Source organism: Lonchura striata, chromosome 3 (assembly GCF_046129695.1).
Source record: "Lonchura striata isolate bLonStr1 chromosome 3, bLonStr1.mat, whole genome shotgun sequence".
Classification (NCBI taxonomy): Eukaryota; Metazoa; Chordata; class Aves; order Passeriformes; family Estrildidae; genus Lonchura; species Lonchura striata.
The window spans coordinates 99,928,030-99,945,153 of record NC_134605.1 but is presented as its reverse complement, the minus strand read 5'-3'; the positions used below and the strand labels follow the sequence as shown (position 1 = coordinate 99,945,153).

Below are 17,124 nucleotides of genomic sequence, written 5' to 3'. Positions count from 1 at the left end.
TCCTCTGGTGCTGGGATCTCATCTCGCTGGAGGCCTGGGACCTGTTCACAAGGGGTGTTACTCCCTGATGGAAAGACATGGAAACTCATGGAAGACTGGGGCTGGACTAGCAGAGCCTGGAGGAATGCAGATGCCTCAAAAATGGAAACAAGTACCTGAGTTTCTCCAGTGGTTTCCAGTGTTTTTTACAGCATCTGTATACAGCTCGTCTCCCAGTGGCAGGTAACCCACTTTCCCAGAATCTCTTTCTCCTACACCTTCCCTCAGCACAAACAGGTGCCCCAACATTTCTCATCCATTTCAAGTTCTCACTGCTTTAGAGTGAGAAACTGGAGGAAAGGATGGAAGTGGCCAACGTACTTTGTGTTAGGCTTGAATTACTTTTCTGCATCTTGACAATCCCACTATCAGTGAACGTGCTGAATCATAAATCTCACTGCACACATAACAGCAAGCTACTCTAATTTCAAGTAGGTACTGTATAACACTTTTTCACATTGTAAGAAAAATAATAAAATAAATTTTTAAAAACTCACCCTAAGAAAAAAAAAACAAATCAAACAAACAAAAAACCCAGAAAAAAACGCAAAAAACAAAATTTAAAAACCTAAACAAAACGAACAAAAAAAAAATCCCACAACAAAAAACACACTGACTTCAAGGATACTTTTAAACTCAGGATATAATGACAACCACCTTATGAGGACATACTTCAACTTTTCCATACATTTAAAGTTTACAAAATAAATCCATCAGTGAATTCTGCACCTCCTCTGCCACAGAAAAGATACAAACAAAAAATATAATAATGACCTTTTGCAACAGGAATCTTCTTCTGTTGATAAATTCCTTACCATGGATGAAAACTTCCAGCAGATTCTGTAAAGACCTTTGCCTAGAAATCCCCAGGCTGTGTCAGACAATGGCAGATGGCTTACTGCCAAATTTCCAAACCTTCCTAAGAACACAATATTCACTGAACTTTTTCAGTAAGACACCAGTGTTCATATACAGTAAGTACTTGCTATTTACACAACCCTAATGTCACCTTAAGGGTTCTTTTTCCATCTATATAATTTCTTTACTAAATTAGAGGTAGAAGAAGCAGGAGCTTCAGTTTATATCATGAACTAACTCCAATGTCTCCAACAAGATACCACATCCATGACTTTTAAGTGTCATTCAGGACATGACAAAAATGAATGCCATTTAGCACTGTTCTTCTCTGATCTGATTAACTGACTCAATCTTCCTCATACACAACAAAGTGAAGAAATAGGAGATCTGCCTTCTTAGACTAAAGGATGACTATTTTCCATGTATACAGGAAGATTTTTTTTCAGGCAGATTAAGCTGAGCACATCAAGAAAAATTCTACTATTGCCAGAAACAGATTTAAGTCATTGCATTTTACAGCATAAAAATGTATACCTTTATGCCTAATAGTTATGCAGTGGTGAGGACCTTAGGGAGGCCTGGAAGCTTCTACAGACTGACATACTAATATACAAAAAAATGGATAACTCTATAGCCCCATGTAGTTCAAACAGGTATTTACAGCGATTGCTGTCTTTCATGATTTTGTACTTTTTCAGGAATATATTTCCTCTGGCTCATCTTTTCAGCAATACATGTGCACCTAATGTAAGATCCAGTTACAAGATTATTGTCTTGAAAGGAAAGATTTCATTTAATACAGAGCTGTAGAGTTTTACACAAGGCAGCCTTGGCTTTAAGAGCAGAATGCTGTAACCACTGTACACATAAAGAAAGAAAAAAATCATATAAGGGTATAAGGTACTCTTTAATGGATGTATTTCCAATTTCAGAATCACATATATAGGCTAATAAATATTAATAGTATATTAATGCAGCAAAAAGTAAAAGAGTGGGAAAATAATATGATTAAAACAAAGCTTGAATATTACAATGGCAATATAAAAACCACCAAAAAGCTCATACTGCGTTAGATACAAACCATGCACCATTTCAGTGCTGCATGAAGTTTACCAGTAAAAACTTTTACAAAGCAGTCAAATTTCAGCTGCTCAGAATAAAACCTACATGCCTTGCCTAAGTAGTGCATGGCAAAGTATTTACCATGTATTTACAAGTAATTTAAGAAGCATTTTTAAGAAACTTATGTTTTGCCCTTCACATACAGTCATCTAAAAATATTAGTGAATCCACTATTCTGGCAGGTTTTGATGGTAAAAGATCAGATTTAGGAAATGAATTATTGCCCCCTGGTGGCACTTTAAGAATCAATGTAATGATAAAGAAATCAATTTCAGATAAATAAGCAAATAACTTTTAAGTATCCTGTTTTGTACAATTAATATCTGGAGGTGTTAAAAGAATGCACAGTCATTTTAGTATGTATTAAGATGACAGTAAATGGGGTATAATTTACATTTTCATCTTCATGATTATTCTAATAAAGAATGTGTTATGTTTAATTATCAGTTTTGTAAAATGTAAACAGTAACATACCAGAATAAAACTCTTTATCAGCAGACTGCCACAGCAAAAACTCCTGACAGTCAAGCAAACTACTTCAACATCTAATTTTTACTTAAAAGAATATTAAGTCTTTTTAATTTTCATATAAATATAGAAAACACTTCCCGAATCTGAATCCAAGTGAGGCTCTTCTTCACTCCATGAGATAACATCAGCAGGCAAGGACAGAGAAGCACGGGAACAACAGGATTTGATCTTATGACTGGCTAGAACAACAGCATAGTTAAACATTGATGCAATGTTTTCCACATGGGTTAATACAGGAATTCATGTATCCTAATCCTCAAATTATGAGTTGTTAACATCCTCCTAACGTCTGTCCAGCCAACAGCCACCAACTCCTATTCAATGACTTTAATACTGCTTGGCACTTTCCTTACATCACCTCAAACTAACATGGCCCTGAACATCTAGTCCAAATCATTTTGCTGTTCCAGGTGAAAAAAACTTGCTTTATCACAGTGGGTCTATACAATCTGTAATTGCAATGATAAAATATATCTTCCAGAATACAAAAAAGAGTAGAAATATTCATTCCTCATGGAACTACACATATTACCACATAGAAATTACCAATTAGGTTATGTTGCACATACAGAAATGAGCATTTTTACATTTTAGTGTAATCACGTGTCCCTTCCATAATAGGAAAACCTCCACCTGCAGCAGTCTAACCTTGCCTTGCAATACTGACAACCAGCATTTGCATGACATCTTTAAATGCACAACTCCCAATCTCCTGAAATACAAACATCTTGTCTTTGAGGAGCTGCAATATATTTTTCCCTCTTTTATTTTTGTTGATTCATTAGAGCATGAAAACAACTCACCTCAGTTCTACACTTCTCTACAAGGTCAATTATTACCATGGAAATACTTGGCTGAAAATTTATTGCTATGAAGAAAACTCCATTCTCTATCTAGGCATCTGATATATCACTGGTGATACCATAAGCTACTCTAAAGGAACGTCCAACTGGAAGGGCTATGAAATACATAGTAAATGAAAATTAATTCAGTATTTATTCAAGATAATATAGTATTAGTTGACTTGTTTGGTCTGACATATTAGAGTATGAATAAAGTTCTTCATGGCTTTGAATTCTTCATACCAGACTAGCAGTTTTACATGTCTGATGAAATCAGGACTAGAAATTTCACCTGAAATGTGGGTGGGAGAAGCAAAATAGTTCATAATTCTTAAAGCAAAAGAACTCCATGACAGACTTACCTGCTGTAGAAGAGAGTTAATTGCCATAAAGAGCAATTAAGCAACAAATGGGATACCTAACAAGGATCTGTGTTTTAAAGAAATGTTTTTGTCTTGACAAACAGAAGTTATCTATGCAACTGGCAATTTTGAGACTACTGCTGAGGCTGGCAAATGACAAGGTGTCAGTGCTTGTAAAACATTACCAGAAGTGTGGAGGAAAGGGCAGGAGCAATGGAACTGGGACTTGGGGAAGGATGTTGCTGCAAGGTAAATGTACAGGATTAGTGTGGACATGCCACATTTGATGGCTCCTGTCTGGCCCTAGAGGAACATACCTTGCCATTCACTCACAAACCTCTTGTAATTAACTTATACCTGACACAGGCATTCTAGCCATGTCTCCCCTATGAGTGACACACATAGCTCTGGCTGCCTTGCACTAGCAAGTATTGACAAAACCAGGTAATTTGGCAGGGAGTCAATACTAATTACTCTCACTCACACTTGCATGGCAATGCTCAGCCAGAATGCTCTCTCCCAGCTCTTGCTGTTACCTGAAGGAAAGAGAACCCTCTCCTCGAGGGGAAGCCCTGTGAGGAGTGCCCGAGGGGAGGCCTCACTGCACTTTCAGCTTCCTTGGAGGGGAACAGGAGGGGCCGACACTTCTCTTTGGTGACCAGGGACAGGACCTGGAATGGGAGGTTCAGGTTGGGTATTAGAAAATGGTTCTTTACCCAGAGAAGCAGTGGTTGGGCACTGGAACAAGCTCCTCAGGGAAGTGGTCACAGCACCAGCCTGCCAAAGCTCAAGAAACACCTGGACAGCACTCTCAGGCACACGGTGTGACTCTGGAAGTGTCCTGCGCAGAGCCAGGAGCAGGACTCGACGATCCGTGTGGGTCCCTTCGAACTCGGCATATTCTCTGATTCCTCCCTTAGCCCACGCTGGCTGCTGCAGCGCCCAGCGCCGCTGTCGCAGAGGCGAGGACAGCGGCGAGGGGGCCGTTTCCTCCGCCGGCCCGGCAGGCTGACGGGAGAGGAGGTGGGGAGGAGGAGAGGTGGGGAGGAGGAGAGGAGGGGAGGTGGGGAGGAGGAGAGGAGGGGAGGTGGGGAGGTGGGGAGGAGGGGAGGAGGGGAGCGCGGCGCTCGCTGAGGCGGGGCGGGGCCGGGCCGGGCGGGAAGGCGCCGCGGGGGCCGATGGGTAACGGAGGGAGAAGGCGGCGGCGCAGAGGGGAGGGCGCGTGCGCGGGTCCCGCCCGTTCCCGCCCCAGCGGCCGCCTCGGGCGGGAGCCGCGGCCATGACGGGCAGCGATGAGGGTGGGAGCAGCCCCGCGGCGCCCCGCGCCCGGCCGCGCTTCGGAGCTTCGGTGTGAGGCCGTCAGTGCGCTCTCCCTTCTCCAGCGCCTCGCCGCGGGGCGGGGAGGAGGGGCCGGGCGGACATGGCCAGCCCCGACAAATGGGAGCGCCTGAAGGCGCTGCAGGCGGACATGCTGCGTGTGAGTGAGGTACATGGCGGGAGGCGCTGCCCGTGGCGGGGGAGAGGGCGGGACGGCGCCGCAGCTGCGCTCCTGCCGCGGGGCTTGGAGGAGGCGGCCGGAGCCCGTCCTACGTCTCTGGGCGGGAAAGATGCGGCGGGCCCGGCAGCGTGGTACCCGAATGGAGCGCTGGGTGCTTCCCTCCCGCGTGACGTTGGGATGGGCTTCCCGGGAACGGCGCTAGAATGCAAAAGGATGGTTTTTCTTGCCTGTGTTACCTACAGCCTCTTAATCGAGCTAAATATGTTGTAACTAATTATGAGAAAAGGGGACTACAATGTGTTTTCTCCTCTTAATGTCTGCGATCATCTTACGTGCAGCTGCCCCTATTACCTTTAGCAATGCTATGAAGTAGTTAGCAAAAAAGCATATTTTATAAAACGTTTTTTTTTAAAATGTTACATGGTTTTAGTTAATCTGGATGGTGCATACTTTTAATTTTGTGAAATGTTTTAAATGTATTATTTTTTTAAAATTAATCTTGTCAGTTGGACTAAAGGTTACTTGATAGTATTAAAGCCATGAAAAAATTAATGTAAGGTTTTAGGTGATGTAAGTATTAATGTAAGTTTTTAGTTTTAATTGAAGTGATGATTGTAAGAAGCAAATTATGTTTGGCACAGCTTCTTCATGTAGATACTTAGATGAGTGTATGATGGGTGATAATTTCCTTGATCAGCTTCTTATAAACCGAGAGGTCGATATGGTAATCATTAACAGCCTTGCCTGTGATGGCCATGGAATAGTGGGTGTGAATTACATCTAGTGTAGGCACTGCCCAACCCTTGGGATAACAAAAGGGAACAGAGATGGTCTCACTGCTAAGGTGGGCAAAGAGAGACACATGGGGAGACACAGCAGGAGCAGAGGACTCGGAGTGAAGAGCAAGATTTATCTGAGTAGACTATGAGGGTATAAAACCTTAGAGGTTCCTTTGCTGTGTGTCCCTCTTTGGAGGTACCAGCTTGGGCTGCTTCTGTGTTGCTGCACCTTGAATAAATTGCTTTATGGAGAGACATCCGAGACTCTGCAGTGGGAAACCTGGGGTTGAACCAGTGAGGAAACATGGCCTGACTGCATGAGTGTGGTGTGTAGGGAGTCAAGAGGGCCTCCCAGTAGCACACTGAGGCAGTCCACCATGAAGGGGCTTCAGGTCCAGCATGAGTCTTATGAATGGTCAGACTGGGAAGTTTTCTTAACAGTGGGATATTCAAGACCTTCAAGCCTACTACTAAGGAAGGCTAGTAGTAAGGTGCAGAACCTGGATTCCAGCTTACTCAGTCTTCAAGGCTCCAGCTTATTCTGGCAAGAGGTAGGTTGAGATTTTTGGGGAGGCAGCTTTGGAAGCTGGAGGAACTGAAGAGATGGGAGATTAGTAAGGAGAAACGTTTCATCGTGACACTTATGGCAAAAAGGACAGGACAGAAGAAGGACTAAAGAACAAGAATAAGAAGTGCTTGGACATGCAGATGTGATGCTTGGAAAGCCAAAATAGTAGTGTTGAAGCTAGCAAGGAATGTCAAAGGTCACAATATTGAAGAAATTTCCCTGTCTGACCATGCAAGAGCCACTTTTGTCAGTCACTCTCACACCACCTGAGCTGGGACCGAGGCCCCTTTGCAGCAGCACCCCCACACTTGCACAGACAAGCTCTCTTCACCAAATTGACCCCAGGTTTCCCATAGCAGAGTATTAGACATGTGGATTCTTAAAATAACTTAACAACAGCTGGAACAGGGACCCCAGACAAAGGAAACCTTGGGCTTGTATACCTTGAATTGGGTTTTTGTGGTCAGGTTTTGATAGTAGGTGAGGCCTGCAGGGTGGCTTCTGTGAGAAGCTGCCAGAAATTTCCCCCATGTCCTGCAGAGCTAATGCCAGGCAGCTCCAGATTGATCTAACACTGGCCAAGGCGGAGTTAATCAGAGATAATAGTAGTGATTACATATTTAAGAAGAGGGAAAAAAGTTACTATACAATTGTAATTACAGCCAGAGAAGAGTGGAGTGAGAATATGTGAGAGGAACAACTCTGCAGACACCAAGGTGAGTGGAGAAAGAGGAGGAGGAGGTGCTCCAGGTGCCTGCTCTGCAGAGACTCCCTGCAGCCTGTGGTGCAGCCCATGGTGAAGCAGCAGCAGCCCATGGAGGACCATGGGGATGCAGAGATCCACCTGCAGCCCATGGATGAGACCCAGGCTGAACAGGTGGATGCCTGAAAGGAGGCTGTGAACTTGTGGGAAGCTCATGCTGGAGCAGGGACCCGTGGAGCCCATGCTGGAGCAGGCTTTCTGGTAGGACTCATGACCCTTGACCCACACTGGAGCAGGCTGTGCCTGAAGGACTGCACCCTGAGGAAAAGTGATGGACACTGAAAGAGTTGGTGAACTGTTTCTGTGGGATGGACTCATACTGGAGAAGTTAATGGAGGGTTTCTTCTGTGGGAGGGAACTCCACACTGAAGTAGAGGAAGGACTCTCCACCCTGAGCAGCCACAGGAACAACATTTGATGAACTGACATAACCCCCATTCCCATCTCCCTGCACTGCTGGTGTGGAGGAGGTAGAGCTTGGGAAGGTGGGAGGGGTGGGGGGAAGGTGTTTTCTTAAGATGTGTTTTATTTCTCATTATTCCTCTCTGATTTTACTGGTAATAAATATAATATTCTCAAGTTAAGTCTGTTTTGCCCATAATGGTATTTGGGGAGTGATCTCTTCTGGTCCTTAGCTCAACTCACAAACTTCTTGTTACATCTCTTCCCTAACCACTTGTGGAGGGGAGTGAGAGCAGCTTTGGTGGCCTGGCAGGGTCTATCCTAAGGTCTGTCCTGTTGTTAGGTGGAGGATGTGAGGTTTATAGGCTGGAGGAAGGAGTCATCTAACGCCTCATGAACCTGGGAAGTTGAAAATCAGGATAAAGCCTTGCCTTTACCCTGCAGTGGTACAGGCTGGGGACCACCCTATTGAGAGGACCTGGGGTTCTTCATGGACAGTGGGCTAAGTGTGCACCTGCATTGTGTCCTGACATTAAGGCATATGAGGCTGTCTTAGCAGGAGAACAGTAAATTGAGGAAAATTATTCTTTTTCTTTATTTGAAAGTATATTAGATTGCCCTTGGAATGCTGTTCCTGATTTAGGTCCACTAGTACAGGAAGGCTGTTAATAAACTCCTGAGAGAACTTGTTAAGCCACAGCCACCCTTCAGTAAAATCATAGCATCGCCTGAGTTGGAAAGGACCCATAAACATCATCAACTCCTACGCCAGCACAGGGCAATCCCAAAAGTCACACCATGTTCCTGAGAGCATTGTCCAAGAGCTTCTTGAACTCCGGCAGTCTTGTTGCTGTGACTGCTTCCTTGGGGAGTTTGTTCCAGTACCCAACCACCCTCTGGGTGAAGAACCATTTTCCTAATATCTAACCTAAACTTCCCCTGACAAGTTTCATTCCATGCTTGCAAGCAAGTGAAGAACTTTAAGAGGTTACCAGATATTTCACAGTTGTACATGATGGGTGATTGAAAGGAAATGGCCATGAATTGAAATAAAAGAAGCAAGAGAGGTTGCAGCTTGCCTGAGCATCAGCAAGTTCAATGGTGTTTCCTGTTTTTGAAAACAGAGTGAGTTCTACTGAGATTTAAGGGCTGAAAATTCTGGCAGGAATTAAGGCACATGTATTCCTTCTATCTAGTGGCACATCTTCACAGTAATAGCTGTTGAGTTGTCAGAGCTGTGATGGCTGTAACGTTTAAAGAAGATTTGATGATTTCTTCTGAAGAAGCTCCCCCTGTACACAGCATTTTATGATAGTTGTTTTTTTACCTTTTTATGTCCTCAGGCATCAATGATCAACCTGAATGTGCACAAAGACACACAGCTTGTGAAAAGTAAGTTGCTATGTGTCATGTGTGAAAATTAATCTTGCAGTATGTGCCTTTCTACAATGTGAGTACAATGCTGTAGACAAATTAGAAATTGTATTTAATATCAACAGAGTAGGAAAGATGCTGAACACTGACTGAAATAACAGATGTGAAGCAATACATTCTTTATAGTTTTTCCTCTTCAGATCTGTTCTAAGTATACCTTCCCACTGCTATATTAAAAATAATACATAGGAAAAGTGAGTTATAGAAAATTGGAACAATGTACTAGCAACTGGTGCATTTCAACTGGTGTTAATAAATGTGGAAATAAATTTAAGTTAGTTTCTGGGTGTTGGGGGGTTTTTTGTTGTATTTTCTCACCAGCTGAGTTGTTTCACACATTTCACAGTAACACAGTCCAAAATGGAGTTGTTGAACCCATCCCTTCATGTTACAGAGTGCACAAACTTGCAGCCATGGAATGGGCGTGATACGTTATGAGTGAAAGTGCGCATCTTATTCATCTTGGGGAAGATACTGATGGTTGAAGTAAAAGTGTTGTCTAGGGTGCTTTGTTTACACACTCACCTTTTCTTGAAGCGTTAGACTGGAATATTGCCCAGGGATACAGGTTGATCAGATGAAATACCTGGTTTGCTTTACAGGAGAAAAGGCAAGTAACAGGAGAATTTGACAATCCTTTATTGGCTGGCATTAAGTGAATGTGTGCATACCATGACTTTCTGTGCCTCAGAAGCAGATGACTTTTTCGTGCTTTTTGCATACGTAAATAACAATCTCAAGTTATTAATCAGTGATTTCTGCTGTTTCTGCAAATATGGTGGTAATGGATACACATAGCACGGTGATCTCTTAAACCAGGGTGTCAGGGTAGCTGTAGATCTTTATTGTAGTAGTAAATCAAACAATGGAATGACCAGTTCTTTTGCCTTGAGACCAGATAATGCAAACAGTTTGTCTACATAGTAAGGTCTTCAGTTCCAGAACAGATTGGTCCTCTCCAGGCTGGAACAGTCCTGAAGCCATGATTCCTGAACCATGCCTAATGGTTACTTGCCAGGTCTGCTGGTTAAACTGGACCAAAAAGATGTAAAAAAATACTCTAATAGTGTCATACAGCAGAGATAGAGCTGTATTTCTCTGGCAGCACCTCAGCACTGTCCATAGTTAACCAAAGGTTTCATTGGTATTTGTTCAGTAATCCAATACCATGTCCTCTAGAACATACAGTTACTCAGTTATTAATATCCATACTAGCAGTGTGGAGTCATGAATGTTGAAAGCACAAAAATGCATGCTTGCTATTTAGATAAAATCATTGCAAACAAATGAAGGTTTGTGTAGTTCATAGGCTTTTTATGGTGCTGTTGCAATGTAAGCATTAAAAACTGCACCGCTTCCAGACTTCTACCTTCATTGTTACTTTCACTATCACTTTTTTTACTTCATGCTTATGTAGTAGCCTACCCTAAATATTCTGCCAAAACTTTACAGAAACTGTGGAAGTCAAAAGGCCTCGATTTGATGCATCCTTGGTGCTTTTGACACGAAGATTTATGGCTCTTCTCAGAAAAGCTCCAGACGGTGTCCTTGATTTAAATGAAGTAGCAACAACACTTGGAGTACGGAAACGAAGAGTGTATGACATCACCAATGTGTTGGATGGCATTGACTTGATTCAGAAAAGATCTAAGAATCATATCCAGTGGATGTGAGTTGACTTTGAAGCTTCTTGTTTCTGAAACAGTAAATCCCAACAGTGTTGAGTAATGTTTATAACTTTAAGAGTATCTTAAAGTATATTAAGTTAATTCTCGTAGATAATATTTTAAGTTCTGTATCCTTCCTTATGCTGTGTGAATTACCTAATATGTTAACAAGTATCTAGTACAGAAGTACATGGAAGCATATTTCAGCAGAATAAAGGATGCCAGACTTCCTTACTGTTTGCTGTTAGTATGCTTAATGTTTAATAAACAGGCTTTTATTTATACAAACAGGCTAGACAATTTTCATATTCTTCTAGAGGTAAGGATCTTGACCAACTTATTGGAAAAGCACCAGAGCAACAAAACCTTAGAGATGAACTTTCTGATTTATCAGCCATGGAAGAAGCTCTGGATGAATTAATCAAGGATTGTGCTCATGAGATATTTGAACTAACAGATGACGAAGAAAATGCTAAATATCCTTTCAACTCTTGCATTATTTTAACATGTTTTGGTTTTGGTTGCACATACATATCTAGTAAGAAGTGTAGGCTGATACCACAGATATGCAGTACTGCTTGGTAATGAGTTTTATAATAGCAAACTTTTTGATTATTTTGCATTTGAGAATGCCAGTCATGTGCCCTGCTTTGCAGCATAATGGACAGTCTAGCCTTTCCTCAGAGGAGTGCTGCTTATGTGACTTTTCCACTGCAGAAGAACAAAGTGAGGCAGTAGTCTTAGCACCCTGACCATCACTCTGTTCTCTCCATTTGAGTCATCTCAGGGGCAGGTTTTGACCTACCAGTGAGCTCAAGCTGCTTAGTGAGATGACAGAGAGGACTCAAAATGGAGTCCCAGTGGCCTGTCACCAAGGAGATATAATTATACCATTATATATTATATTATGTCCTAATACTCCTCTCTTAAAAGAGATTCCAGTGCAGTTCTGACTTTCAGATGGGTTTTGACAATTAAAAAGAGATTCATTTTAATATATGGCATAAAGATTGAGTTTTGGCTTTGGGTTACAGTAAAATATTATTTAGCTCTCTTGTTTGGCAGGTTGTTATGTGCGCCAATGAAATGTGCTCATATTCTTTACACCTTACTGGTTAAGAAAATAGTTCTACAGTGTCTCAGGAAATTATTTCCATGCTATTAGAAAACAGAATGCAATTCCTGAAGAACAGTATTCCTTCTGCTTTATAGACTTAGGACAACATCTGTGAAGACTGTTCAGGTTTCTTTTATAACATTGTATATATTTTTAAAAGCTTTTTTTCCTTCCTGGAAGTATAGAAAAAGTATTTTTCTACCATTAGTTGATACTTGATTTTACAAAGCTAATATTAACCTCTGCTGAATTGTTGATTAATTTTCTGAAATTTGTATTCTGCCTCAGCATATCTTGACATCACACTCTTGCTTCTGCCCATTAGCAAATGACTTTACATAATCCTTGACCAATGTATACACTAGCTTATGTGACCTACCAAGATATCCGAAGCATTCAGGCATTTCAGGAACAGATTGTGATTGCAATCAAAGCTCCAGAGGAAACCAATTTGGAAATACCAGTTCCTAAAGACGTAAGTTTTATATATTTCTTCTAAAGGAACAAAAGTTTTAATTTTGATTTTTTGCAGCACTACTTGACTTGCAGTTTCTCTGTTATACAGATAGTGGTAGTTAAATGTTCTTGTGTTGCACTGAACAGTACTGCAGGGATAATAGTCTTGGAAGCTTACTTGCTGTATTTTTCTTTTTGCCTAAATTGCTAAGCCATAAATGTATCAGAACTTTAGTTAACCTTGTTTTGTTAGAGAGAATTGAACAGTTGTAATAAAGGATGCAAAGTACAGTATGGTTGGAAAAAGAAAACATTTTGTCGCTCTGGTAGATTATATCTAGAGGGATTTTTCATGGAGTGGCACTGTGCCCTGTCCTCACCCCATGGTGCACTACACAGGGTCTATTCTTGTCTCACAGAGGAGCCAGACCTTTGCCCCCTGCACCCAGCAGTGCTGCAGCTGCACAGTGGGACCTGTGTACTTGGAACCCACTGTTGGTGGTGCTCTGAGAGGGCAAATCCTGCAAGACAGCCTAAGATAACAAACAGAACTTTAATTCCATTTTCTTTTCTGCATAAGCATTTTTGATAATCTTCCCAATTGCATAGTCATTGAAGTTGCCTTGCTGTGTGGATAGAAAGGTGGGGATATCTTGGGAAAAGGAAATAAATGAGTAGAACCAAAAGAGTTAGATCTACTGTATAGATCTCCTGTTGTTTCCCTGGTCAAAGGAGCTGTCTCTCATCCAGTGTAGATGGGAAATATATAACTCCAAAAGCCTCCTGAAGTAATAAAAAGGCAGAATTTAAAAAGTTGTACATTAGAACTGAATATTTCCTCCATTGTTCATTAAGATTTATTTGCTCTGTGTCTTGCAATGTGAGGTCTGCTGAAGGAAAGCAATAGAAGCAATAAGCTTTACTATTTTGTTAAAGCTGTGTGCTCCAGTTTGTTGTCTGTTTCATTGCACTGTTATGTCAAGTTTTTAAATTCTGTTACTCTTCCTAAACATGTAAGTAAGTCTTGGTCGTATATCTGAAGGTCAATAGAAAGACTAAACAAATACTTAAATGCACATTCATTAAAAATGAAAGCTTGTTAGCTTAATTCTGCATAATTGCCTGCAAATGCATGTAATAGTCATAATTTATGTAGAAGCAGTAACACAGTTTTAAATAGTTATATCATTTCTGTATTTGTTCTGTTCTTAATCTATTGTCTTTAAAATACATGCAAAAATAGATAAAGAATGTATAAGATTTATTCTTTTAATTATATACAAGTTACTCTTTTATAGGATCACATAGAAGTACATGTGAAGAGCACAAAAGGACCCATTGACGTATATCTATGTGAGGTGGAAAAAGAAAAAACAGGTGCCAAAACTTGTGAAGATATGGATACTGTCACTAGTGAAACTGAGACATCATTTTATCCTGATGAAGGTAACATCATCCTTTTACATTTTTATCCACATGTATTTTTTTGTTTAAGATTATCATATTCTGATAAGGTTGTAAGCTGTACTGTTGAACAAGTGTACATTTCTGAGCATAAATTATGGGCCAAGATGTGTGGTAGTATAGGAAACGCCTGGAGGAGAAGTCTGTGCTGTTGTGTTACCTCACAGCAACAGGCAGTCAGAGAGTCAGGCACGTGCACACAGAGCAAGGCGCTCTTGCTCCCTGGCCTTTTCCTTCCTTTGCTGGTTTCCTGTTGTAGCTGCACTCTGTGGATGGAGCAGCGTGTGTCAGCTCTCAGCTGCTGCACTACAGTCTGCTCACCTGAGATTGCTGCCATGAGAGCTATGATGCCCTTTTAAACAAGATTGTTCTACTGCTCATTCCTGCCCTAAGGGAGGGCAGAAAGAAGAGGGGACATAGTATTTTAATCTCCTAAAACAAGATTGGATGGAATAGAGATTCTGAAGAACCCTAGTGCTGCAGGATGTTGTGGCTTAAAAATAAATGTGGCAGGAATTGCAGTAGCTCAGAACACAAAGAAAGAAATTATCTTTAGAAGTGCTGCTTTATAGGTGAAGGGAAGAGTTGGCTTTTTCATCCTAGGCATTTTTTAATTCATTTTGCTTGTAGAATAACTCAGAACTGTATTTTATACAATTAGAGTAATCATATTCCTTTTTTACTTTCCTTTTAAAGTGAGATCTCCAATGGAAGAGAAAAAACCATTTGAGATGCCAGATTGATTACAACACAAAAATCTAATATAGAATGTAAATATCTGTGTTATAGGGCTTTTTCAAACTGCTTGGATCTGCAAACTTTGGAACATTTCAGGTTACTAAGTGTTTTAAAAACCCAGCAGTGGATTGGTTGAGTGCTTTCACAGGCTTGCTTATGTTCCCAAGGCAAAAGGCTTGTTTCTGGAGTTGTGTTTAAGAGCTTTGTTTTTGTAATTGCATGTGACCTACAGAGCTTTGGGAAAACATTATAATTTTAATTGACAGAAAACATAGATAATCAATTACTTCCAAAAATTAAGGTTGGAGAACAATTTCTGGAAGGGTCCACAATCTGCATGAGAATGTGTAATATGAAGAAATGCACTTTTCAGTTCTGAGGCTGCACTACTAAGCAGGATTGTCAAATACAAGTGTAACAAAGAACTGGTGTATTGGAAGTCTTTGCTATAAAGAACAAGATGTAAATATCCTGTAAGTTATGCCTTACACTGTGTGGGTGCTGTTTGCATCCAGCTCTACATGAACTATGGTATCAACACTGAAGTGAAATAATTGGGCTCTGTGTACATACTTGTATCATTTCTAGGTAGTTACTGATGTACATTTATTGAGATGGTTTGCATTTCTGCCTCTGTACAGCAAAGAAATAAAATAAGCTTTCGAAAATATGAAATAGTCTAATGAAACATGTTGGGTTGCCATTGCTGCAATTCACTTGGGAACTACATACATTTTAAATTATGTGTAAATTGAAAATCTGTTTTACGTGGTGCTGTCAGATAACACTTGCTGTCAGATTCTGTGATTCACTTAGATCTGGATCTTGTGATGCCACAGTACTGTAGCAATTTTCAGAAGAATGATTGATAACTACTTAAATTGGTCCCTCCCAGTTTCTGGAGTTTACATACAGCAGAGCTTTAGTTGAGTATCGTGACGTCTTTGTGGCTCAGCTTGCAAAAATACATAAAATACTTAAGGACTATGTCTGTATTTGCCATCTTTCATATCCATAAAGCTGTCAAATTTGTATACTGGAATTGCTAAAGGACTGAACTGTCACTGTACAAATGCTGTGATCACTTCATCTCAATATGGTTTCTGTAGGGGTGAAGTGGGTTGGCAGGTTTGGTTTTAAATAGGAAGTCAAAGTCCTTGGGTCACACAGTATTGGCAACTATACATCCACTCACAAGTGAGAACATCAAAGCTAATTAACCTCTACGTGTTCTAGCCATCAACTCTACAGCTACTTCAGACAGATGAAGTGAAATTAAATGCTCTGTGTTCTACAGTACAAATAATGTGGCACAGCTGACACAATGAGTATAAAATGCTAAGGAAGTCTGTCTTAAACAGCGGAACAGTTCATTTAAATGAAACATTAGGCTTTTTCATTTTGAACAAATTTCTAGTGATTGTTTTTCCTCACTCATTTGTTTTTCAGGAGTATAATTAATGTTTTTAGCCACACATCACAGTGACATGGAAGAAGCTGTAATATGACAATTATACTGTTACTATTTTATTAAATACATCTACGGTTTTAATGGTGCACCTTCAGTGGAACGAATGGACTTTTGAAGATTAAACCACTGCTTTTACTACTTGGTTATGTGCAGTATTACCCATTGGTGATGCTGGAAAGTAATGTACTGTATAAGCTCAGTGCACTAACTAGCTGAAAAGATTCAACTTGGACTTGAAGAATACTGGAGTGATGCCGAACTTACAAGTTACAAGGTCACTTGTAAATGTGACAGGACTTTACTCTGAATTTGTATAATAATGCTTGATTTTTTTTTGAGAGATTGTTATTTTTGCTGAGTCTATATCTGCATTTTCAGTACATTTGTATATGTAAGAAGCTCTCTTGGCTATTTGAGGACTCCAATAAATTAAAAGTTTCTAGTATTCTTTCTGCTTTCCCTTCAGTAAGAATGGCTAAGCATCTAAATGCATTCATTAATCAGCAATAGCAACAGCCAGGATCTGTAATTTTTAAATTCCAAGTTTTGCTGATTCTTATCGGAAAAAGCACTGCAGGTTGCCATTTCAGCCCTTATTTGGTGTGGGAAGTCACTTGTCAGAGTTTTCAGATGTGAACTACAGTTTTAAATAATGTGATTTTTAAAGAGTGAAGATTCTTGCAAATTATTGTCTGTTGTAAAGCATTTGAGTCAGCAGTTTTCTTCAGTTTGAAGAATCTTTTTGGTGTGTCTGAAGAGCCTCATTTATAAGCTATAATTAAACACTGATTTCAAAAGTCACTTCAGCTTGTCCTTGTCAGTAGCAAGGTTCACCTGCTGGCCAGCGTGCTGGGGCTGGCTGCAAGCTCTAAACCCTTGTGTTCCATGATCCTGGCATGGGCTGGCCCTGGCACCCTGCCGGGACCTCAGTAATTGCTGAAGGGTTTATCAGGAACATGAATTGCTATTTTTGGTTCCACTTCTGAATCTGCTTGGGGTAATTTGTGAGAACT

The 17,124-nt window shown here is 40.7% G+C and overlaps 1 protein-coding gene across 4 annotated transcripts; it reads left to right on the top strand.

Moving 5' to 3' along the window:
* The first annotated feature begins 4,994 nt into the window (after positions 1 to 4,994).
* On the top strand, positions 4,995 to 16,556 carry E2F6 (E2F transcription factor 6). 4 transcript variants are annotated; one of them, XM_077782432.1, is made up of 8 exons: positions 4,995 to 5,231; positions 7,262 to 7,315; positions 9,108 to 9,156; positions 10,651 to 10,867; positions 11,183 to 11,342; positions 12,344 to 12,457; positions 13,737 to 13,884; positions 14,599 to 16,556. In XM_077782432.1, the coding sequence occupies exons 1-8, from the start codon at positions 5,175 to 5,177 to the stop codon at positions 14,643 to 14,645; spliced, it is 846 nt and encodes a 281-aa protein (XP_077638558.1). In that variant the 5' UTR covers positions 4,995 to 5,174; the 3' UTR covers positions 14,646 to 16,556. The 4 variants fall into 4 exon arrangements, with proteins under 4 accessions (XP_077638558.1, XP_077638557.1, XP_077638560.1 ...); XM_077782431.1 differs by having other exon boundaries at positions 4,995 to 5,240; XM_077782434.1 differs by lacking the exon at positions 7,262 to 7,315.
* The last annotated feature ends 568 nt before the right edge of the window (positions 16,557 to 17,124 follow it).